The sequence below is a fragment of the Euleptes europaea genome, chromosome 19, assembly GCF_029931775.1.
Source record: "Euleptes europaea isolate rEulEur1 chromosome 19, rEulEur1.hap1, whole genome shotgun sequence".
NCBI lineage: Eukaryota > Metazoa > Chordata > Lepidosauria > Squamata > Sphaerodactylidae > Euleptes > Euleptes europaea.
Window position 1 is genome coordinate 10,489,902 of NC_079330.1, and position 25,679 is coordinate 10,515,580.

The 25,679-nt window shown below is 46.2% G+C and overlaps 1 protein-coding gene across 1 annotated transcript; it reads left to right on the top strand.

Annotated features, from left to right (window-relative positions):
- The first annotated feature begins 1,212 nt into the window (after window positions 1-1,212).
- On the top strand, window positions 1,213-24,098 carry LOC130491751 (kelch-like protein 3). The gene is made up of 12 exons (XM_056865540.1): window positions 1,213-1,216; window positions 1,416-1,505; window positions 2,391-2,568; window positions 2,710-2,816; window positions 4,870-5,041; window positions 6,364-6,470; window positions 14,337-14,508; window positions 14,928-15,034; window positions 19,622-19,738; window positions 20,092-20,170; window positions 21,006-21,227; window positions 22,655-24,098. The coding sequence occupies exons 1-12, from the start codon at window positions 1,213-1,215 to the stop codon at window positions 24,096-24,098; spliced, it is 2,799 nt and encodes a 932-aa protein (XP_056721518.1).
- The last annotated feature ends 1,581 nt before the right edge of the window (window positions 24,099-25,679 follow it).

Below are 25,679 nucleotides of genomic sequence, written 5' to 3' on the forward strand. Positions count from 1 at the left end.
GGTGTTGACTGGTCCACACTGGGAGCTCAACCTGTGACACCTTCCACCCAAACACGAGGTGTGGAACAAGAGGAGACAGCTTCCTCGGTCCCAGATCAAGGTATGCATGCAAGACAGAGGCCGTTCGAATCGAGATTCAGTTTGGAACATGCAATAGAGTGAATGATCTTCTCCCCGTGCTGGAGAAAAAGAAATTGTCTAAGAAAAAGAAATTCCACAGCTATAGGAAAAGAAAGGTTAACCTCCCGAAAGGGACCCGATCTATCCACCTTCTTTTCCTTTCTGTTTCGGTAGACATTTGTCACACTCGCTGGTTTAACCGGGACAATCCTTCTGGTGTTGGGGATGTGGAACGCCTCTCTGACATCTGGCAAGAGAACCCCCATGAGATTTGCTCAGCTCCAGTTGCAATGGAGGCCCGGACTGTGGGTGGCATCCTGGCTTCACAAACCGGCCAAGAGTTCGCAGTGTAGGTTTTTCAGTCCCTTCTTCAGTGAGATGCAGACCTTAATTTCTCATCTGTGAGGCTTTGGCCAGCTTGGTCAAGGTAGGACCTTTGTTATCTCCTGTGCTGTCAAAATGTCTTGTTTCATGATCTGGTTGCCACTTGTGTCCGAACAGGAACGATGCCAGTGCTGGCTTTGTCTGCATCAATGCAGAGCAAGGAAAAGGCCAACGTTGCCATGACTACCAGGTGCGGTTCACCTGCCCTCCATCCTTCTGCTCCGGTAAGGCTTTGCCTTTGTCCTGTCTTTCCTGTTCACTACACAGACTTCCCAAATCCGACATCTGGAAAAGTACTTGTCTGCTCCTTTATCCTTTCTGACATCACCATTTTTTCCAGAACTGCCAAGGAAATCAAACCATGGCCAAACTAGACGTGACTTCTTAAAGACTTGAAGCCAACTTTCTTTCCTCATAACTGCATAGCAGCTTCAGGAAAACCAATTTTAAAGTACCCCAGGGGCACAAGTCCCATTGTGACTGTGGTGCAGGTGGAGGTAGGACCCCATACTCCAGAGTTGAAATACCCGAGGGGGCTATTTTGGAACTGCGCTTGAAGTATTCCATTTGAACCCAAGTCGCTCCCTTCTTAGTCCAAAACCTGAACCAATATGCCACCCTGGCTGTAATGGTCCAGTTGACTGGGGCAAATGCTCTGAACAAGACAGAGCCATAACCTGTGCATGAATGAATTGATATGAATTAAGCATGAGTAAGGAACCAAAGAGGTCTTTCCTGAGGGGAACAACCCATGGGAGACAACACAAGGCACCATGACAGCACACCATGCACAGTCCATGAATTCTCATTCATGCATCATGGATCTCAGTCTTGTATTCCTCTTGTTCAGTACCGAACCCTCATTTAACCCTTTCCTTTGCTCACTCCACCATTCCATTGGGCCTTTGCAGATGTCAAGGAACCACAAGGAACAGAAAGAGTTACATCTCCTGCCTCATCCACTGAACCTGAGCAGAAGCAGACCTCACCTGACCAGCCAGGTAGGCATGGGGAAGATCTGGCCCCCAACTAAAAACCAGCTGAGAACTTTTAATCTCTCCACCAACAGTCTGATCACACCTGGATCTTTTCCAACAGTTGGTACTGATCAGCCCAGACTGGGACCTCAACTTGTGACACCTTCTACCCAAACTCCAGATGTGGAACAAGTCCAGACAACTTCCTCAGATCAAGGTATGCATGCAAGACAGAGGCTGTTTGAATAGACATTCTGTTTGGAATATGCAATAGAGTGAAGGATCTTCTCCATGTGCTGGAGAAAAAGTAATTGTCTGAATTGACAGCAGCTTCCACAGCCATAAAGTTTCTCCCCCTGATATACTTTCTAACCATCCATCCTCTCTTCCTTCTTCTTCTCCCTCCAACATTGCATGGGGCAGTTGCAGGTCTCAAGGAACCACAAGGAACAGAAAGAGTTACATCTCCTGCCCCAGCCACCGAACCTGAGCAGAAGCAGACCTCACCTGACCAGCCAGGTAGGCATGGGGAAGATCTGGCCCCCAACTAAAAAAGAATGAACACTTTCCATCTCTCCATCAACAGTCTGACCACATCTGGATCTCTTCCAACAGTTGGTATTGATCAGTCCACACCAGGACCTCAACCTGTGACCCATTCCACCCAAACTCCTGAAAGAGAACAAGTCCAGACAACTTCCTCAGTCCCATATCAAGGTATGCATGCAAGAAAGAGGCCGTTTGAATAGAGAATCTGTTTGGAACTTGTAAAAGAGTGAAAGATCTTCTCCACACGCTGGGGAAAAAGTAATGTTCTGAATTGACAGTAGCTTCCACAGCCATAGAAAATGAAAGGTTCTCCTCCTTAAATCCTTCCTAGCCATCCTCCCTCACCTCTTTTCCTTTTAGTAGACATTTGCCAAACCCGTTGGTTTAACCGGGACAATGCCTCTGGCGACGGGGACAAAGAATGGCTCTCTGTCCTCCATCATGAGAACCCCAATGAGATTTGCGATGCTCCAATTGCAATCGAGGCCCAGACTGTGGGTGGCATCCCGGCTTCGCAAACTGGGCAAGAATTTGCAGTGTAAGTTTTTCAGGCCCTTCTTTGCTGGGATGAAGATCTTAATTCCTTGGCTCTAAGGCTTTAGCCTAGGTGGAATTTTGTTTTCCCCTGTGGGGCCAAAATGTCTTATTTTGTGATCTGGTGGCCACTTTGTCCTAACAGGAATGATGCCAGCGTTGGCTTTGTCTGCATCAATGTGGAGCAAGGAAAAGGCCAACGTTGCCATGACTACCAGGTGCGGTTCACCTGCCCTCCATTCTTCTGCTCTGGTGAGGCTTTGCCATTGTCCTATGTATGGTGCTCATAGATATACTGCCTGAATCCAACATCTAGAAAACTGCTTGTCTGCTCCTTTATGCTTTCTGACCTCACCTATTTCCCCAGACCATTGGGCATTTGCAGATGGCAAGGATCCACAAGGAACAGAAAGAGTTATGACTCCTACCCCAGTCAGCACACCTCAGCAGAAGTGGACCACCTGACCAGAAAGGTAGGCCAAAAGAGTACTCTGGCCCCCAACTGAAGACCAAGTGAAAACCTTTAGTCTCTCCACCAGCTGTCTGATCACATCTGAATCTCTTCCAACAGTTGGTATTGAACAGTCCGCACCAGGACCTGAACCTGTAATGATGTCATCAAGGTTCCTTTTTAAGGCAGTGTTCCTATGTGCACCTTGCTCATTGGTGGTCTGTAAGGGAATAGAAGTCTAACATGTGGGAAACTTGAACCAATGCTGAAATTAATTGTAGGGAAATTTCCATGCTAAATTAGAGGGCAGGAGGAAGGGACTATTGACCAGATTCGTCCCCTGAGAGTGGGGGTGGGTGGGAACCAGAAACTGACCCTGAAATATGAAGGAACTCATTTTAGCAGTAATGAATGGAATTACCATAAATGTCTGTCACAGGTCAAATGGCTTAAAGTTTAACTGCTGAACAATAGTGAGGCACAATCCATGAGGATTGGATCAGGAGTTTCCGGCCATAACTAAGGAAGCAACGCTCTACTTGAGGGAGCATCCAGTAGGTAAAAGGGACATGGCAGATGATTCGGTGGCAGCCCATAGATTCCCATTTGGATTTCAGACTTCTGTTCCTCTTGTTTTTTCAGTGTTTGGTTAACACTGCTTCTGGGTGGTAAAAAGTGCCATCAAGTCATTGTTGACTTATGGCAAACGCATAGGGTTTTCACAACAAGAGACTAATATCGGTGGTTTGCCATAGCCTTCCTTGGCTTAATGATCCTCGACTTCCTTGGTGGTCCAGGGACTAATCAGGGCCGACCCTACTTAGCTTCTGAGACCTGGCAAGATCGGGCTAGTCTGGGCCATCCTAGCGCAGGCTCTTTGCTTCTTACAATCCACCATATCATTTGTTGTCTGTAGGTGTCAAGGAACAGCCAAGAACAGAAAAAGTTTCAACTCCAACCCTGGTCACGAAACCACAACCTCAAAAGCAAGGTAGACTGCCATCTCTCCAGTGGCTGCTGGACCACATTTGGATCTTTTCAACAGTTGACCAGTCCACGCCAGCGCCTAAGCTTCTCACCCCTCCATCTCAAACTCCTCCAGTAGAACAAGTCAAAAGCACTACCCCAGTCCCAAATCAAGGTATGCATGCCACCACAGGTATGATGTTTCCAGAGATGTTATCTTGAGAGAAAATTTCATATACTTGACATAATGCAGGTTGAGCATCTCTTATCCAAAAATCCAATATCCAAAATAATCCAAAACTTTTGAGCGTCCACAAAGGGTAATAAAATGGCACATGTGCAGGCTGGTCACGCCAACGGCAGGTTCCCCACAATGCCCGCATGCAGAAAATTATTTAAAATATTGTATAATTTGGGTTATGTGTATAAGGCGTATATAAAACATACATTAATTTCATGGTTAGACTTGGGTCCCATTCCCAAGATATCTTGTTGTGTATATGCAAATATTCCAAAATCTGAAAAAATCCAAAATCTGAAACACTTCTGGTCCCAAGCATTTCGGATAAGGGATACTCAACCTGTAATACATTAATCACAAGGATAACATTCATAGGCCCACCCATGAGCATAGGAAGTCAAATGTTCTCTTCCTGAAACACTTCCCAACCATCTGCTCTCTCCACCTTTCCATTTTGGTCGATGTTTGCCAAACCAGCTGGTGTACCTGAGATAATGCTTCTAGTAATAGCACATGAAAGACAATAGACTAGGTGATAGGCAAGTGTCAAGGAGAAGGGCAAATTGTGGTTAGTGGTTAATCCATATGTCCAATCCTGGGCATATTATTTATTTCACCTACAGTGTGGTTCTTTGTCTCTCTCTCAGTATGCAAGACGGACTGGTTTGATCGGGACAATCCCTTTGAGACTGGGGACCACGAACTCTTGTCTAAGCTCCTCAATGAAAATCCGGGTAAAATCTGTTCTAATCCGGCTGCGATGGAGGTCGAGACGCTGAACGGGACTCCGGCTTCTGAGACGGGCCAACAGTTTGCTGTGTGAGATTCTGTGGGGTGGGATCAGAGAGGAATTGGTGGAAATAGCTGAGGCTGGCTCCAAATGAACAAGGTTTTCTGGGCCGGTGAGCACAAATGATGACGCTTGGGAGCCAAAGCAAGTTCCACGGAGTCAGTGGCAGATGTTGGACATAAAAATATGCCATTCCCCATTTGTTTTTCATCCTCAGATTTTCTCCTCTTATTATTACCAATTCATTGGTTTCTCATCAAGTTTTGAACTGGGACTAACTAGAATCCTCCACTGTTCATTTGTTATCCCCCAATTTTGTACACAGTGCCATGCAGTTTTCTTTAGATTGTAGTTCTCTCCATTCTGAACTGGTTGTTTTTTGGGTTTTTTTACCCTTTACATAAGAACATAAGAAAGGCCCTGCTGGATCAGACCAAGGCCCATCAAGTCCAGCAGTCTGTTCACACAGTGGCCAACCAGGGGCCTCCAGGAAGCCACAAACAAGACGAGTGCAGCAGCACCATCCTGCCTGTGTTCCACCACACCCAATAGGCATACCTATGTATGTTGTTGGGGAGGGGCTGTGGCTCAGTGGTAGATCATCTGCTTGGCATACAGAAGGTCCCAGGTTCAATCTGTGGCATCTCCAGTTAAAGGAACTAGAGACTAGGCAAGCAGATGATGTGAAAGCTCAACCTGAAGACCCTGGAGAGCTGCTTCTGGTCTGAGTAGACAATACTGACTTTGATGGATCAAGGGTCTGATTCAGTATAAAGCAGCTTCATGTGTTAATGTGTAGTAAAACACACTTATATTTGATTCAAGATTCTTACCAATACAAAGGAGTGCATGTGCGCATTAGTAAAACACTGTAGATGAACAATTTGGATACAACCCTATACACAAACAAATCAAGGTGTGCTTTTTTGTGTGTAGTGTTTTATCATTGTGGATGTACCCGCTAATAACATGGGCTGGGGAGAGAGGAAGAAAAGATACAAGTAAACCAAAGGAACAATGAAAAGCTGTAACTAACTGCACATGTGTTGATTCTGGAATTTAAGATTAGAAATTCTCCTTGTTGAACTTGGTGTCAGGAAGAGTGGGATGCAGATCTGAACAAATCCAAAGAAGGACTGGAACAGAAAAAACAGGCTCATCCCTGGTCCCATTTTCTCGTGCTTCCATTCTCCCTCCGCTCTTGTGGCTACTATTGCAGACGTTTCCTCTTCCACTTGGGAGTCCCAGCTTCTTCATACATTTAGGGTTTCTCTCAAGAGCATCTGAGATGATTACCAGACCTCTGCCATCCTGTGTTTAATGTTCCCTTTGCCTTTTGTGCTTCTGATAGGAATGATGTCTCCCAGGGCTTCTCGTGTTTCAACGCCGATCAAGGGAAAGGGGTTTTTTGCCTTGACTATCGGGTCCGATTCACATGTCCAGAGTCCTTCTGTGCTGGTGAGTAACAAGTAAAACACGAGAAGAGCCCTGCTGGATCAGGCCAAGGGTCCATCACATCCTGCATCCTCTTCTCAAGAAGATGTCTTCAGGTAGCCCACAAATAGGGTTGCCTCTGGCTTGGGACATTCCTGGAGATTTGGGGTGGAACCTGGGAGGACAGGTTTTGAGGAGGGGCAGAACCTCAGCAGGTTAAAAGGTTGCCAGCTCTGGGTTGGGAAACACCTGGAGATGTTCAGGGTGGAGCCTGGGAAGGGTGGAGCTTGGGGAGGGGAGAGACCTCAGCAGGTACAATGCCATAAAGTCCACCCTCCAAAGCAGCCATTTTCTCCAGGGGAACTGATCGTCTGGAGATCAGTTGTAATTGCGTGAGATCTCCAGGTGCCATTTGGAAGCTGGCAACCCTAGCAGGGTTTAATGGTGCTGAGTCCATTCTCCAAAGCAGCCGTTTTGTTCAAGGGAACTGATTTGCATCATCTGGATATCAGTTGTAATTCTAGGAGATCTCCTTTGCGCTCTAGAAAGGTAGCTCTCCCACATGCTGCCATACAGACTCTTTCTTTCCCAGACAAGAGAAATGACAACACCGACTGTTTTTCCCAACAGGACTGGATCAGTCTGGATCAAAGTTTGTATCTCAGCTTGGATCTAAGTTTCTATCAGCCACGCTCCCTCCGCGACTACAAACAACTCTCCCCGGTCAAGGTAAGTCAAAAGGAAAACTCCACCCATGATTTTTTTAATTGCTTGCAAACAAAGGCAAGGCATTCTGACCCGGTGGGGTCTGGATCAAGGGACTGCTTATGACATTCTTTGATTGTGCGCCAGCTCTCATTTTTAATCTGCTGCGCTGGATTCTGGCCCATTGTGCGGCTGCTGATTCTGGGCCATTGTACGGCTGCTGGTGCCACCTGCTAAAACCAGCACAGGTCAGCTCTTGGTGTAGTGGTTAAGAGCGGTGGTTTGGAGCGGTGGACTCTGATCTGGAGAACTGGGTTTGATTCCCCACTCCTCCACGTGAGCGGCGGACATTAATCTGATGAACCAGGTTGATTTCCCCACTCCTACACACAAAGCCAGCTGGGTGACTTTGGGCAAGTTACAGCTCTGTTAGAGCTCTCTCAGCCCCACCTACCTTGCAGGGTGTCTGTTGTGGGGAGGGGAAGGGAAGAAGATTGTAAGCTGGTTTGAGTCTCCCTTAAGTGGTAGAGAAAGTCAGCATATAAAAACCAACTCCTCTTCTTCTTGGTGATGGACAACAGCTGAGGATACCATATGACAAATCAGTCCAAAATGGTATGGCAGGGATAAACATAGACACATGCTGTAGTGCTCATATCATCTTTGCCTTGCGAGGCCTATGTCAGTAGCTCTTAAGCCTTAATCCACTGTGTGTGTGTGTGTGTGTGTGTGTGTGTGTGTGTGTGTGTGTGTGTGTGCTGTCGAGTCACAACTGATTTATGGCTCACCCGTAGGGTGAGAGGCGTTCAGAGGGGGTTTGCCACTGCCTGCCTCTGCATGGGCTGAGAGAGTTCCGAGAGAACCGTGACTGGCCCAGGGTCACCCAGCAGGCTTCATGTGGAGGAGTGGACAATCGAACCCAGTTCTCCAGATTAGAGTTCACTGTTCTTAACCACTGCACCACGCTGGCTCCACTATGACCCACCAAATACACATCAGCATTCAGTGCACACGCAGCCACACAACAAGGCAAAAAGCACCCCTAAACCAGTTTAGGGTCACGAAAACAACATGAGGTGGAAGGCTGAAGCCCTAGGGTTGCCATCTCCAGGTTGGGAAATTCCTGGAGATTTGGGGGTAGAGCTTAGGCACAACAGGGTTGGGGAAGGGAGGGACCCCAGTAGGGTATAACACCACTGAGTCTGCCCGCCAAAGCAACCGTTTTCTTCAGGGGAATCTCTAGTCTGGAGATCAGGGAGATCTTGGCTGCACTTGGAGGTTGGCTACCCTAAGCCCCTCCTCCTCACATGCCATAGTCCAGATCTAAATCAGGCACAGGTGTGCTTGGGAACTTTGTATCCCACAGGTCATGTTTGACTATGAGATGATCAGACTTGGGGTGTGTGTGTGTGGATCCTGATCCAACTTGTGCCTAAGCATCCAACCTCCGTTTGAGCCTAAGAGCTTTGTGCTTTCTTCAACTGGTTTCCTTCTTTTTCCATTTGGGCTAGCACACCCTGCTTTTGGGGATTATTTAGCATTGTTTTAATAGTTTTTCTTTACTGTGAACCACTTGAAATAAATACTAATTGGAAAATTCGAGATCCAGAATAAGGATCATTCAAATGAAATGGTTTGCTGAAACGGTATAAGACATTCTGTTGTTTGTGTTTCAACACTGAGCTAATATTTGTTCATTTTCATGAGGTGTTTTATGACACACTAACAGGAAGAAAGTAGATTCCTTTGAAATGTGGTGTTGGAAGATGTTATGGATATCATTAGGGTTGCCAGCTCTGGCTTGAGAAATAGGATATTTGGGGGTGGAGCTTGAGGAGGGCGGGGTTTGGGGAGGGGAGGGACTTCAATGGGATATAACACCATAGAGTTCACCATCCAAAGCAGCCAATTTCTCCAGGGGAACTGATCTCTATTGCCTGGAGATCAGTTGTAATCCGAGGAGATCTCCAGCTACCATCTTGAGGTTGGCAACCCTAGATACCGTGGATCACCAAAAAACAAATCAGTGGGTTCTAGATCAAATCAAGACTGAACTGTCCCCTAGAAGCTAAAATGACTAAACTGAGGCTATCATACTTTGGTCACTTTATGAGAAGACAAGAGTCCCTGGTAAAGACAATAATCCTAGGAAAAGTTGAAGGCAGCAGGAAAAGAGGAGGATGTAACGTGAGATGGATTGACTCCACAAAGTAAGCCACGGCCGTCAGCTTGCAAGACCTGAGCAAGGCTGTTATAGGACATTTGGGAGGAGATTGATTCATAGGGTCGAGGATGTTTTCGAGGACATTGATTTATAGGGTTGCCATGAGTCGGAAGCGACTTGACGGCCCTTAACACACACACACATACAACTCTCTTTTATTGATATTTAATCAACAATCTGTGCACTAAAACTGCACTAACATTTATTCTTTTCTGAGGACAGCAACTCTCTTTTATTGATATTTAATCAACAATCTGTGCACTAAAACTGTACTAACATTTATACAGTGCCATGCTGTTTTCAGAGTTTGTCTCTTGCTAATCGTATTCTGTAGTTTGTAAATTTTATCAAGTACATTGATTCTTCCATTTACTAATAATCTTATATTCATGTTGTATTGTTTTTGTTTCTCTTGCCTTTATATTTACTACATTGCTGGCCTTCATCTGAGGCAGGGTGTGTGGTTCTGCCCGGCTCCATTTCATTTCCACAACAGCCTTGGGAAGTAGGTTAGGATGAGCGTGTGTTAACTGGCGGTTGCCCATTGAACTTTTGACTCTGGGGAGGTGAACTTGAGTTCCCCAACTCTACTTCCCTACTAAATCAAATCAAATCAAATAAAATGACCTTTATTGGCATATTCTCAGAAATATAACATAGAAGGTACACAAGAATTCTCATTCCATACATTTCCCATATAGATATGATTAAAGCTTTGATCCTAGACTTGACAACTTCCATCAAAAATCCCGCCTCCCTTGACTTCCGGTGGTGCTGCTGGGGAGAGCACTCCATTTCCCCAGGCTGTCCTGGGAGAAATCCAAGTTTGCGTTATTTCTGGGGTACATAGATACCCCAATCCGACCCTTGCAAGTGGGTTGGAAAGCAGGAACTCCCTGCAGCCCGCAAAAGCGGTTTGACCTCCTAGGTACTCTGAGGGGGCTTTTTAAGCCCCTCGGAGTCCTGGACGCCGGTCCTGCGAGGGCACTAGGGAAGGACATCGCCAAAACGCAACTTAGGCATCAAGCTCCACCCTCCACCACCTTAATACCAACATAAGGACTACATAAAGAAAAGAACCTCACCTCTTGACACCCAAGTGAGTACAAAAGAACTCTTCGTCTACTTACTGGAAACTTGAACAGACGGGGGGCTGATAAGAATATTTCTGGGACCCCCATTCCTCCTTAATCCGAACTGAAAAAGTTTGATCTGAGTTAGCCATCGGGATTAGCGACAGGAGCCTTATCAATCCGATCAGCCTAAACCATAATAAAGAGTCGGAAGGATACCTTTTGATTGACAAGAACTATCACCAATGGGTCCAAGGGAAGGGGAGGGTGATTTTTCTTCCTGATTTTCCGGCGAAGAATATCCTGCCACGTTTGCAGTAAGGGAGCGCCTGGAACGGAAGACCCTCTATAACAACCTATCTATCATCGGAACTAAAATAACAGGAAGTAGTTGTAGGACCGATTACGCGTCGCACTCGAGTTACTTGGAAATCATTCCTGAAGGAACAACCATCGAGAAGAGGCGGTAGAAGGTCCACGGCACTAGCAACTTCCTGTATACTTCCTGATCAGCCCGACCTAGAGCGACCGAAAAAAACTCACTGGTATTTCAAAACTTTAAAACGCAATTCTAGAGCCAATTTCGACTCTTTTCAACCCGAAAAAATTATAAGGCTGATGTTTGAATTATTATCTTTTAATTAGAACTTTAAAGGCCCTGTCTGTGGACATGTATTTTACCAGCTTCTTTTGGCTTAATATATAGCCCTGCTCCTATGAAATCAAAGGGAATTTTACAGAATTCAAACATGGAAAAAAAAATACAGGACATGCTTGCTAAACATTCTGAGGCGACAATTAAACAATTAAAACAGATTTCAACACAGATGGCTCAACTGATTTCAATGATGACGACTCTTGACCAATCATCACAGGTAGGCAATCAGAAGTTGGATCTGGTTATAGAAGACATAAAAGTCTTGAAAATTCAAACGATGACCACAAATACAGACATACAAGCAATGGACTCTTCTGCCCAAAAAGTCATGGAAGAGTACAAGGATACAAAGAAGAAGACAGAAGTTCAAGAAAGCAACCAGCCGGCGATAAAGAGATCAGACATACAAGAAATAGACTTTTCATTTAAAAAAGTCATGGAACGACGTGTGGATATAAGGAAGAAGAGAGCAGGTCAAGGAATACAGATTGAAGCCACGATGGAGATGAAGCCCAGAAAGAGTTATTTTTGGATACGTATCCTGTCTGAGGAAATGAGAGAGAACAAAGAAATCCTGTTCCCATACCTGACTGGCCTATTTCAGTTACAGAAGGAACTATTAGACCATGGTTAAAGGATTGATTTAAATATGATTGCTGGATCCAAAGGCTTTGATAGTGTGGACGGGTGGCATGGCTATTAATGATGTAGTGGAATTAAGATTAAGACATCATTTTGGGAATAAAGGGCTAGAAATTCTTGAGAAAAAAGACTGGATTGTTAAAATGTTTGAAGTGGCAGAAATGGCAAAACTCACAGCTATTCTAAATGAAGAAAATGACGTTCGGTTTCTGGGGGAATGGGGGGCGTGGATGCATTATTGTGAATATGAGTTAAAATTGGGAAGAATGGAAGAATATTTTCTAATCTGATCCAGAGGATTATTTTTGGTTTTTTTTATAATGAATAAGCATAACTATATTTACTAACAGATTATGGTTTTTTTTATACAGGATATTGATAGTTTATTAAGATTAGATTAACTACGACGAGATGAACTTTTTATTAAGAGGAAGATAGAGGTGAAGGGGAAGTCAAAATTTTCCATTTCTTTTTTTTCTTTTTTTCTTTATTATATGTTATGGAACTATAACAACTTTAGGTTAGAATTGAAATTTTATATTGTCATAGATGTTGTTTAATGCAATGGAAAATTTTTAGTATAAAATCCAATAAAATCTATATAAAAAAAAAAAAAATCCCGCCTCCTTTAAAGTGACTTCAGGGATAGAGTTGTTCATTAAAAACCGGCATATGGCAGTTTCGTGGCTAGATTTCATTTTATCCAAGGGTAAGATTGTTTTCTTATGAGGGCCATCATGCAGAAGACAGTTTATAATTATAGGCTGAAGTGTATCATGTTGACTCAAACCGCATAAACATATTCTTTTTTCAGAGGGGATATTTTTAAACCTGCCCTTTAATACCTCTGAGGGGAGGGCATTAAATCTGACGAGCATAAAAAGCCCTCCGTTGGAGGGGATCCTCCGGTGTATCAAAGTACTGCTGTAGTTTCCCGTATTTAACCTGTAGACCTAATTTAAGAGGGGAGCATGTTGGTGGAATAGATGGACATATCATTTGTTGTTCTTGGTCTAAAATTCTTTGTTTGATAGTACTGAATGCTAGTTTTTCGTCTAACGTTGACAGATCCTCTAAGGAAATGCCGGTCTGGCCAAGTTTAGCTAGTAGCTTCCCTACTATGATGACTACACAGTGCTTGCTCTCGAGAACATTACAGTAATACATAGAATAACATTTAATGAATCGGAGACACCATTGTGACTATTTTGCTGGAAGAGACTCTGCGCCCCATAAACCATATTTATGGCACTCGGTGTGTTAGTGAACTGAGTGGACTTAAGAGAATTGTGGGGTTTTCTTCGCCTTGTTTTCCACCTAGCGTTGAATGTGGTTATCTTTCATTGTTCAGCCAAAGCTCTGAGTTCAGTCTGACTTCTGTAAATTATTGAATGTGGTTATCTTCTTGTTCTTTTTTCTCATTTTCCTGGAAGGGTGGGGTCGGACTCGGAAAGCAGGTGAGGAAAGCAGGTTACAAATAATGTTACTGCTATTTGGCGATGATGTTTTTTGGTAAATTGTGAGCTGATATTTCTTTTATTGAATGTTCGGTGTTTGATTTGGGATTTTATTACTGCTGCCTTTATGGGAGTTATGGGTCCTGTTGGAAATTTAAGATTTTATTATTTGCTCTTTTTTGGTTTTAGGGTAATGTTATACTGTTGGCATGCCAGGATGGTTGGTTGTACCTCTTGTGTGATTTTTTAAAAAATGGGTGTTTTTTATCTGCATACTGCCTCATTCTGTTGGAGGACACAGTACGTGTGTGTGTGTGTGTGTGTGTTTAAAGGGCCATCAAGTCGCAGCCGATTTATGGCAACTTTGTAGGATTGTTCAGAGGTGGTTTGCCATTGCCTGCCTCTGTGTAGCAACCCTGGATTTCCTTAGTGGTCTTCCATCCAAGTACTAACCAGAGCTGACCAGCTTCTGAGATCTGACCAGATTGGCCTAGCCTGGCCATCCAGGTGAGGCATTAAATAAATCAATGCTTCTGCTGCAGCAATAAATAGAGGTGGGGATTTTGTAACCTTTACTAACTAAGGAACCCCGTGGCGTAGAGTGGTAAGCTGCAGTACCGCAGTCAAAAGCTCTGCTCATGGCCTTAGTTCGATCCCGACTGAAGTCGGTTTCAGGTAGCCGGCTCAAGGTTGACTCAGCCTTCCACCCTTCCAAGGTCGGTAAAATGAGTGTCCAGCTTGCTGGGGGGAAAGCACAGAGGACAGGGGAAGGCAATGCCAAACCACCCCGTCACAACACAGTCTGTCTAGTAAATATCACTCCATGGGTCAGTAATAACCCAGTGCTTGCACAGGGGACTACCTTTACCTTCTACTACTAACTCAGACTAGGGTTGCCAGGTCCCTCTTCGCCACCAGCTGGAGGTTTTTGGGGCAGAGTCTGAGGAGGGCAGGGTTTGGGGAGGGGAAAGACTTCAACGACATAGAGTCCAATTGCCAAAGCAATTTTCTCCATTGGAACTGATTTATATCACCTGGAGATCAGTTGTAATAGCGGGAGATCTCTAGCCACCACCTGGAGGTTGGTAACCCTAACTCAGACCCTTGTTCTGTTGTTTTCTTGTCCCAAAGTTTGCAAGACAAGGTGGTTTAACAGCGACCATCCCACCGCAACTGGGGACTATGAACTGCTCTGTTATCTCCGAGAAGACCACCCCGGCGCTATTTGCTTAAATCCAATTGCTCTAGAAGTGCAAACTGTGCAAGGGATTCCTGCTTCTGAGACCGGCCAGAAATTTGCATGGTGAGTTTCCCAGCCCTTCTGCAAAAAAAAAAAAAAAAAAGGCTAATAGATCATGAACTTGATGGTAAACACTATCCCACAACAGACACCTTGTGAGGTAGGAGGAGCTGAGAGAGCTCAAAGAGAACTGTGACTGGCCCAAGGTCACCCAGCTGGCTTCATGTGGAGAAGTGGGGAAACCAACCCGGTTCACCAGATTAGCGTCCGCCGCTCATGTGGAGGAGTGGGGAATCAGGTTCTCCAGATTAGAGTCCACCGCTCTTAATCACTACACCACGCTGGCTCTCTGGACTGGTTTCTCTTTAGGCACAGGCCGGAACTCTAAAATACAAGAACAAATGCATGCACAAAGAATTTCATAGGCATCCCTACTTTAGATATGCAACTTCACCTCTTTTTCCTCGTTTGATTCCGAGCAGCAACGACGTGGCCAACGGGTTTGCTTGCATCAATGCACACCAGGGGAAAGGGGTCTTCTGCCACGATTACAAAGTGCGCTTCACCTGCCCAGACTTCTTCTGTTCAGGTGAGTCTCCAAAGTATCATTTCTTCTGTCCCCTTCTGTCATTTGTCTTCCACCAGTGGGTGTTTACAGCAGAAACACAGTTTAGCTTGACTGGGAATAGGTGCTCAGTCCTTTTTCCTAGCAGTATTTTTTTTCATTATTTACATTTTTAAAATCCATTTAATAAATGGACACTTTGAAAATAAACAGGTGAACAGCCCTCCAGAAACAGAGGATGAAGGAAGAATCAACCTTGACTTTTTTTCAACATTGATTACGATCAAAAGATCAGCCGACATCAGTTTAACAGCACAATTTACACACAAATATAAAATTAATATACAAGAGATTAACATTCATAACCTTATTGTGCTGTAATTAATTGTACATAAATGTTATTAAAATGTTTGAAATATCTGGTTTTTTATGGACAAGGTCTCAGCACAGAATTTGGCCACTATGGAGGTGGTCTCATTGGAGTGATCTGCCTGGAGAAGATATGTGAAGAACATTGACATTGATTTCCTGGTGGTTGGGGCCCTTCCTTTACATGAAGTTTACCAGCAGAGGCTGGGAAGCCACCTGTCAGGAATACCCTAGTTTGTATTTCCTGTGTGGGTTGAATAGCATGGCCCATAGGAACTAGGTGGCCAGTGTGGTATAGTGGTTAAGAGCAGTGGTTTGGAGCGGTGGACTATGATCTGGAGAACCGGGTTTGATTCCCCATTCCTCCACTTGAGCGGCGGAGGCTAATCTGGCGAACTGGATTTGTTTCCCCACTCCTACACATGAAGCCAACTGGGTGATCTTGGGCTAGTCACACCCTCTGAGCCCTCCCCCTCCTCCTCCTCCTCTTCTTCTTCCTCTTCTTCTTCTTCTTCTCCAGCTCTATGATTCTGTTACTATGTTGAGCTATTATGTTCGCCAAACACATGGCAAAGGCAGGAGAAAGGAGTGACTCTTGATTTGCATGTATCTAGGGTGGCCATCTCCCGGTGGGGAAATTCCTGGAGATTTGTGGGGGGGGGGGAGCCTGGGGATGGCAGGGTTTGGGGAGAGGAGGAATCTCAGTGGGGTACGATCCCATAGAGTCCATCCTCCAAAGCAGCAATTTTCCCTAGGGGAACGAATGTAGTCTGGGGATCAGTTGTGATTCCGGGAGATCTCCAGGCACCACCTGGATGTTGGCAACCTTACAAGGTATGCTTGTATACACACTCTGACTTCCTATTTTCTTTCCTTAAGGCGGTGACCAAAAAGATGGAAATGTCCAAAAGAGTTCACCAGATGACTGAGTCTTTACACCGTCCTGGGTTCTTGCTGCTTCTCAGAAGACGACGATAACATTCCCACGTGGCAGTATTTTTTGCCTCGATTATGTCTCTATAATGCAGTAAAATCTCACAGGATATGGCCTGAAGCCTTGTAGGTCCCGGTGTCTCATTCTTTCTGCAACTCCAATGTGTCTTGGTGTAAATGGCTTTAAAGGCAGAATGTATTTATGTATTTAGAATGTGTATATACCCCTTCTCCAGAGACCAGCTCGAGGCAGCTGACAAACACACTAAAATCACAGGAACAGCAATCCTAAAAAATGATCAGTCTTAAAAGAAGCTTCATATTAAAGTGTGTCGGAGGAAAGAAGAGAAGAAGAAGAAGAGTTGGTTTTTTTAATATGCCGACTTTCTCTACCACTTAAGGGAGACTCAAACCAGCTTACAGTCACCTTCCCTTCCCCTCCCCACAACAGACACCCTGTGAGTTAGGTGGGGCTGAGAGAGTGTGACTAGCCCAAGGTCACCCAGCTGGCTTCGTGTGTAGGAGCGGGGAAACAAATCCAGTTCACCAGATTAGCCTCCGCCACTCATGGGGAGGAGCGGGGAATCAAACCCGGTCCTCCAGATCAGAGTCCACTGCTCCAAAATCACCCCTCTTAACCACTACACCCCTCTTAACCACTATACCATTTACCACGTGTAAATGGTTACATACATTCATCCTAGGGGCTATTGAGGACTGGATTTTCCTGTTCCCTTTTTGTTATGTCTCCACAATTCCATTCCTTTTATTTATTTTCTTCGTTTTATCCCCTGCCTTTCTCCCCAGTGGGGACCCAAAACGGCTTGCCTCAGTTTCCTGAAGAAACCTCCCTTTTCTCCTCACAACAACCCTGAGAGGTAGATTAGGCTGAGAGTGGCGTGACTATGGCTTTTGGGAGGGAATCAGGAGTGAGGCACTCATGCCCTGCTCACGCTCGCCGGCCCGCGCGCAACAAGCTCCCGCCGGAGGCCAAGCGGGACCTGGCAACCCTAACTAAGACCCAGCACTTTCTTCCAGCCAATAGGCCACTTGGTGGGCGCACACGGGCAAGGTGGGCAGGTGATGTCACAATAGTTGCATTTCAGAGTGGCCTCAAAGGTCTCCTCCAGGCGCACACCAACCAGAGGCTCATTTTGCCCGGGGGCCAAGAAATGGCACGGGGTGGCTCGCAAGGCAGCCGGCACGAGCAGTGGAGAAGAGAGTGACATCAGCGGATCACTTCAAGGTGAACCGTCATGAGCCCCTGACTCATGCGCTCCAATTGACTTGTTGCAGGAAGGATATCATTGTGCATAGGCCATTTATGCTTGGTGATTGGCAGCGCATTCCAGGCTGAAGTGCCCCACATATTTGTTTGAGTTTTTCACGCTGAACCGTCATTCAGGACGTGACTGCCAAGCCAGCGCATACCTGCTTCCGCATTGCTGAAGAGCCCCTTTAACGCGACCTTTTGTGTTTGCTCCGCCCCCGCCACGAAGAATCCCCTCAAGGAAGCGTGCAAAATTCACAGCCGCGAGTTAGCTATGCAAACAGAGGTTGCTAATGGAAGGAACAAAGGAGCAGGAGAGTGTGTGTGTGTGTGGGGTGGAATTTCTCCTTTAGTGTTGGGACCGTGAATAAGCATTTTAAGGGTCGCGTTTTAAAAATACAGCTTTGAGCGAGCATCAAAATTGACGCTGCATAAATGGCCATAGTGTTCTCTGCCCCACCGGATCGCTGCGATGATCTGACCCATCAGGGGGATTTTCTTCCACCTTGGCCATGTAGGTTGGATGGTCATCACACCCTGCGACTTGATGACATACTAGTTTTCCCTATGCCGGGATTTTGTTTCTGCAGAGCGCACGGTTAGGAGCCCTGCCTACACTCTAAAAGGTTAAGAGTCCAGAGGCAAATTAATCTTGGTGAGAACAAGGCCCAGCATAATTCAGAAATGTTGTCTTCCAGCAATGGAGCTAGGCTTGACGGACATGCTTTCTCTACTATGGTTTGGTTCAGACAGCAGGCAAAACCAGGGTTTATTTTAACCACGGTTAGCCCGTGAAACCAAAATTTGGTTCAAAAGCAGAGCCTTACAAGGACCGTTTATTAATGCATAAAAAGAGCCAGAGGACTGCACTGTAAGCTGCATCCATAAAACTGGATATTGCACAATTGTTCTGTTGACCTTGGGCCAGTCACAGTTCTCTCAGAACTCTCTCAGCCCACGCAAAGGCAGGCAAGAAGAAGAGTTGGTTTTTATACCCCAACTTTCTCTACCACTTAAGGGAGACGCAAACCAGCTGACAATCACCTTCCCTTCCCCTCCCCACAACAGACACCCTGTGAGGTAGGTGGGGCTGAGAGCTCTAAGAGAGCTGTGACTTGCCCAAGGTCACCCAGCTGGCTTCGTGTGCATGAACAGGGAAACCAACCCGGTTCACCGGATTAGCCTCCGCCGCTCATGTGGAGGAGTGGGGAATCCAACCCGGTTCTCCAGATCAGACTCCACCGCTGCAAACCAACGCTCTTCAGCACTACACCACACTGGCAAAAACCGCAAACCCCCTCTGCATGTCTCTTGCCTTGAAAATCCGACATGGTTGCCATAAGTTGGCTGTGACTTGATGGCTCTCACACACACACATATACATACCGCAGTCATTCACAACTAGATTGCCTTTTCCATCTAAAGTCTGCCAGGCAATATGTTTGGTTCCCTGACAGGTAGCTCCTCGGAGCTGTCTTGGGTGCAGGAAGGTTTCTTTCTCCACGTGCAGTAGTTCCTCATCTGAATTGGCCCTCACACACCTGAAACGCTACGTTTCAGCCAAGAAATCCCAGTGTATGTCTGCCTGACGCCGGACGGGACCTTGGGCAGACCAGGAGATGGACCCTGGAGTAGTGTTTCCTGTAGCTGAGCCTTCATTTTCAGTGACAAGTAAAAAAAAAAAGAAAAAAAAAAGATTGGCAATAAAATCCAGAGTAAAATCTTTGCAGGAGAGAAATAACATTCTCTATTCCACAGACGTAAATTTAGGGTCGCCAACCTCCAGGTGGAGATCTCCCGCTATTACAACTGATTTTCAGCCAATAGAGATCAGTTCCCCTGGAGAAAAAGGCCGCTTTGGAAATTGGATTCTATGGCATTGAAGCCCCTCCCTTCTCCAAACCCCTCCCTCCTCGGGCTCCGCCCCCCCCCAAATGTCCAGGTATTTCCCAACCCAGAGCTGGCAGCCCCACTCTGAACTCTTTTATACTGTTGTGGCGATAACAGCTTTAATTTCTCGCCCCTCCTCTTTTCGGCAGTCTTTGCATCCCCTCCCTCGGTGGTCAACAGTCCCCCTCCTCCATGCACCATGAGCTCCAGCCAAAAGAAGGAGCAGCCAGCAATGCTCAAGCCAAGACCTCTCGGCCTGAAACAAGGTGAGCCAAAACCCACCCTCACTTCGACTCTCGAAAGCTTATGCCCCCTAAACCGTCTCTAAGGTGCTACTGGATTCGAATCTCACTGTTCACAGCAGACTGGCATAGCTATCCCCTGGATCTCAGCGTTTAGGGTGTTAGCATCAGCGTTATTGATTTTGTCATCCCAACTGTGCCAAGTGTCCTTTGCAAAGGCGTTCAGGGAGCAACCAGAGGCTTCAAGATGATTGGGGAAATGAACGCACAAAACTCATTGCAAAAAAAAGGGGGGGTGGCTGTGGAAGGTTTGGCTCTAGGGCCACTCTAACAAACATCTGGCACCTGTCTTTTCTGAACCCTCTCTCTTGTCCCAGGCCTAGCAGAGATGTACCAAGAAGAACTACTCTGTGACGCCACCCTCATTGTCGATGGACAGACATTTCCCTGCCACAGGTAGGTCTCAGTTTTGGGGTGAATCCAAGGCCTGCAAAACTGCTTGGCAGGTACTTGGGTGTAGACCCTGCCGCATCTCTTGATTTGCATCAAGAGTGACCTTAGCTGTAGGGGGACGTGGCAGATGGGTTGGTGCAATGTTGGCCCAGGTCATCCCGAAAGAGAGACGGTCTTGTGTCTCTACCGAATTTTCCTCCCACCCATTCTCCAAGGACCTCAGGGCATGGTACTTGGGTTGCCAGATCCCCCCTCTTGATCAGTGGGAGGTTTTAGGGGCTGGGGCTGGTGTGGCTGCGTGCACGCAATGATGTAATTTCTGGGTTTACTTCCAGAAGTGCTGCATCACTGTGGCCGATTTAGCACTCAAACTCCCAAATTTTGTGCTAAAGCAGCCGTGGCGATGTGGCACTTCTGGAAGTGATATCTTCGCTTGTGCGCAGCCACGCATGCATATGATCGCTGCTCCAAAGCGGCTGGGTGGATTGGCGGGCAAAACCACCCACCTGACAACCCTACATGGTACACATGCTTTAATCTTACTCTGATTTCCCGCTTCCCCTCCTGAATTGTAACTTTTATACAATACCTCATTCTAAGTTTATTAAGCCCCTCATACTGGATATGGGATTTGACAGGGAAAGAGAAAAGATCGAAAAGCTCCTACAAGGAGTACAGAATGTTAGTTTGACAGTCACTTTCGTTCTGTGCAAAATTTGCGGCTTCCCTACTCATGGCCACCACTCGGCTTCCCATTGTGGCAGGAAAAGCATCCTCCAGTGGTTCGATTCACAGTCAATCTCCACAGCCCATGACTCAGATTCCCCTTTCTGTGCAGAGCTCTCCTGGCAGCCATCAGCCCATATTTTCGGAACATTTTTGTCAGTGCTTGGCCCGACGTAAGAGAGATCCTGTTGACGAATGTGGCCCCATCAACTGTCCGAAGCATTCTGAAATATATCTACACGGAGGAGATAATACTCACACCTGAGCAGGCCCCGGACATCTTTGCAGGAGCCAGCCAGCTGCAGATTGTTCCACTACGGGATATCTGCTGTAGGTAAGACACCAGTCCAAAACACAGCCAAAAGTAATCCAGTTGGTGCATGTGACATTCAAGAAATGCTGCCAAGGGATGGTGCAGGAATCTGTTCTTTTGTGTTGGAGGTAGAGGTGATTTTGTATTGGTCATGGTTGCTCCTTTGACCTGAGAATCTCCCTTTTCATTTTGTTTCTCCATTACACTGGATAGTCTGGCTGAACCCCCACTCATTGGAGCTTGGGGAACTAAGCAGGGTCAGCCATGGCAGCACTTGGATGGGCGAACACCAAGGAAGACTGGGGCTACTAAGCAGAGGAAGGCAATGGCAAACTGAGAGCCAGCATGGTGTAGTGGTTAAGAACAATGGTTTGGAGCGGTGAAGTCTGATCTGGAGAACCGGGTTTGATTCCCCACTCCTCCACATGAGCGGCAGACGCTAATCTGGTGAACTGGTTTTGTTTCCCCACTCCTACACACAAAGCCATCTGGGTGACCTTGGGCAAGTCATTCTCTCTCAGCCTCACCTACCTCACAGGGTGTCTGTTGTGGGGAGGGGAAGGGAAGGTGATTGTAAGTCGGTTTGATTCTCCCTAAGTGGCAGAGAAAGTCGGCATAAAAAACCAACTCTTCTTCTTCCTCCTCTTCCTCCTTACCTGGAATGCCTTGGTACTGGGGTCACCATGAATTGGTTGCAGTTCGGTGGCTTCTCCTCCTCCTCCTCCGTCTACAAAAATTCAACCCTGCATTTGAAGTCTCACATTATCTGTTCATGACACTACATTTTCCTTTACACAATGTATAACTTTGTTCATTATTATTTGTGTGCCAAGAAGTCTTCTTTCTATCATTTCTATTCATTTTCTCCTCCCCATACATTACCATGTGTGCATTGATAACACAATGCAAGGAAAGCAATCTTGATGTGCATGGGTGCACAGTTATATCAAGATTCTTTTCTGTGTGGTGCTTTGCTGATGCAGTCCTTTGCACTGGTAGAATATCGTTCAAATAGAATCTTAATGCATCACATAAAGATTTCTCTTGTTCAGTGTTTTATCATTGGGCATATGCACATTGATAACATGGGAATAAGAAATAAAAGACACAGCAGAAATGAAAGATGCAACCATTCTGAAATTAATGTTTAAAAAATTCCTCATTAAATTGGAAGTGTGATTTTGAAATAAAGGAAGAGAAACGGGGGGATATGTTCATTCTTGCTTATGAGCACTATACCTTAGAAATTTCTGCCTGTTCTCATCACACCATTTATTTGCAAAAACAAACAAACTAGTGGCTTGCCGTTGAATGAAGAAAGCTAAAATTTTCAGTAGTCTGTGGAAATCAGGATTTCCACAATCAGGATGGTTGTGGTGAGATTCCATGAGCCACGTTGACTCTTTGTGGGGGGGCACTTCATTCTCTCTTATTCTCTCCCCTTCCAGGTTCCTCATAACAAACCTCTCTACACAGAACTGCTTTGCAATGTACACGTTGGCTCACACTCACAAAAGCCGGCCCTTGCTTCGTGTCGTAGTAAAGTGCCTCACCCTCAACTTTGAGAAGGTCTTTGAACAGCGGGCCTTCCTCCAGTTGGACCTCAGTACACTCGTGGCCCTGATCTCTTCCAACGACCTCGCCGTTGCCTCTGAGCTGAAAGTCTACCAGGCAGTGCGGCGCTGGGTGAGTTTCCAGCCCAGCAAGCGCAGCCCGCACCTCGGCGAGCTGATGCGTCATGTCCGGTTCTCCCTCTTCAACACCAAAGAGCAGGTGGAACTCTACAGGGACTTGGAGAAGTGGGGGGATCTCCAGCTCGAATGGAAGAATCTGGACAGCCAGGAGAGATTGCACCAAGCAGGAGGGCTACGGCAGGGCATGTACAAGCCGCACATCATGTGCGTCGACACCCAGATGTATGAGTACCAAGAGCTGGAAAGCGAGAATGCATCCATGGCCTGCTATGAACCTCAAGCTGAAAAATGGGAGACGCTCCCTGGGCTGCAAGCCTTGACGCATGCTTGCTGCGCGGGTGGTGGCAACACGATCTACATTTCCGGAGGGGTCTGCAGAAATTCTTATTCTTCAGCTCTGCATGAGTTTGATGCCTTCAAAGGCCAATGGGTGGAACTCCCCTCCATGGCCTCCCCCCGGTGTGCACATGGTTTCCTGTTTTACAACCAGAGGCTCTTTGCTGTGGGGGGCTGGTGCAAATTCCAGAGCTTTCTCGACTCAGCGGAGAGCTTCGATCTCAAAGCGAGGAAGTGGGCCAAGATGGCCCGACTCCCCTTTGCTCTGAGCCACCCAGCTTCGTGTGTGTTCCGGAAAAAATTGTATTTCCTGGGCGGGGCCACCAGCATTGCATGGAATTGGGTGTTTCACCGGGGCTTTCTGGTTTACGAGCCCGACTCGGATACCTGGACGCAGGTGCCTCTTTCTACCGGCTTCTTTGCAGCTGGGGCCATAGCTGTGGACGACGGGATCTATGTCCTTGGGGGTTTCTCCGAGAAGAAACTTCGGGACTCAGCCGAAGGGGTCGTGCTACCCGAGAACCGTCACAGCACTCGCAAGTGTTTCTTTGTCAACAAGGCTGGCAAAGTGAGTTGGGGCGTGAGCATCCCGAAACTACCCCGAGGGATAGCCAATGCGGGGGTGGTCTACTGCAACAATCGGATCTATGTCTTGGGTGGGGAAGATTTAACGCAGCGCTACAAAGCCGTTTATTACTGGGAGCCTGGCGAGAACCATTGGCATCGATGTGCCACGGAGATCCCAGTCTTTCGCGAAGGCATCAGCCGGTTTGGGTGCGCCGTCTTGATGAGACCCAAACCTCACGTCCTTCAGCTTTTCCAGAAACCCTCGCGTGTTCTCGTGGCTGCAGTCTGCAAGTAGTTTCTTTTTCCTGACAGTCTTGCATTAGCTTTTGAGTATGGAAAAAAATAAGTCAGGTGAGCATGCAAATAAATTATAGTAAAATTACGGTGGGTCACCACTGACTTGCTTGGAATGTGGCTTTGCTGGGCATGACTGTGTTAAGATATACAGAGCTAAATGAAATGAATCCTTTAACTGCAGATGTGGAACGTGTCCTTTCTCACCAGATGTGCACAGGGGGTGCCAAAGGGCAAAACATATAGATGTTATTTCAGGGCAGAATTCATTCTTGCCAACCTGGATGTGGGTGAAATATACAAACTGGATTGGTTTGATACCAGTTTAACCATCATGACTTGGTTTACAAGAGTGAGAACATCTTGTAGCTCTACAAAGACACAGAAAGGCTCTTCGGAGCTCAGTAGCCACCGCCAGGACCTTCTTGGTTTACAAAAGAGAATTCTGACCAAGAAAGATCCTAGGATCTTCACACAATGCATAGTTAAATTGTGGAACTCCCTGCCCCAGGATGTGGTGATTGTTGACCCTTCATGATGATGCAACTTCCAAAGTCACCTGGAAGTGACAGCATCATGCTGTAGCACTCAGCCAAAAACCGTATGGAAACCATACAGCTTTTGGCCGACTGCTAAATTATCACCCCCAGTTCCGCCTGCTGATCAGATAAGCATTAGCGGGCAATAGCCAGAATCATCTGAGTGGACATGGAGGATAGGGTGACCTTGGGCTAGTAACAGCTCTCTCTGAACTCTCTCAGCCCCACCTACCTCACAAGGTGTCGGTTGTGGGGAGAGGAAGGGAAGGATATTTTAAGCCAGTTTGAGACTCCTTTAATAGGGTTGCCAGGTCCCTCTTCGCCACCGGCGGGAGGTTTTGGGGCAGGGTTTGGGGAGGAAACTTCAATGCCATAAAGTCCAATTGCCAAAGCGGCCATTTTCTACAGGGGAACTGATCTCTATCAGGGATGAGTCAGCACAACTTTGTGATGTTGCAGCCGTTAGTGGTGCTTTGAACTGTGTGACAATTGTCTTTAAGACTGATGAAGCCACCTTGTGGTGAAATTGTTTAATTAATCCAGAGGATGTTTCCTGTTTGTTAAGCATCTCCTGGCGGGGATCCTATACCATTTTCTGAAGAGGATGATATGCTTTATGACCTTTACCCAGGATTGAAATATGAGTCCGGTGGACTACATTGAGGATACAGAATAATTTAATTGATGGACTTCTTTTGGATATATATCGTGTAATGTCAAGGTTTTTGTAAATTTGTATTTTTGTCTTGTTGTATGTCTGTAGAGTATATTTGTGTTTATTGCACCTGTTGTTTGTTCAATGTGATGTTTTCAGTAGTCTTTTCTAGCGTAGTATAAATGGTTTAGCAATACCGAGCCTCAGTGCTGTTGTTTATTTTGAACCGCCTGGAGGGTGGCAACCCTATCCTTTAAAATAGTAGAGGAAAATTGGCATATAAAAACGAACTCTTCTTCTTATGATACAGTTTGAATGTCCGATACATTTTATTTTGAAAAGTTTGCAGCATTCCCAAACCTACAAGAGTTGTTGTGGCATAATGAAG

What these genes read in the sequence shown, in the direction of transcription:
- LOC130491751 (XM_056865540.1), top strand. An exon ending in ACGGGCCAACAGTTTGCTGT is followed by an intron (nt 5,042 to 6,363) that starts GTGAGATTCTGT and finishes TGCTTCTGATAG; the next exon opens with GAATGATGTCTCCCAGGGCT. An exon ending in CTACGGGATATCTGCTGTAG is followed by an intron (nt 21,228 to 22,654) that starts GTAAGACACCAG and finishes CTCCCCTTCCAG; the next exon opens with GTTCCTCATAACAAACCTCT.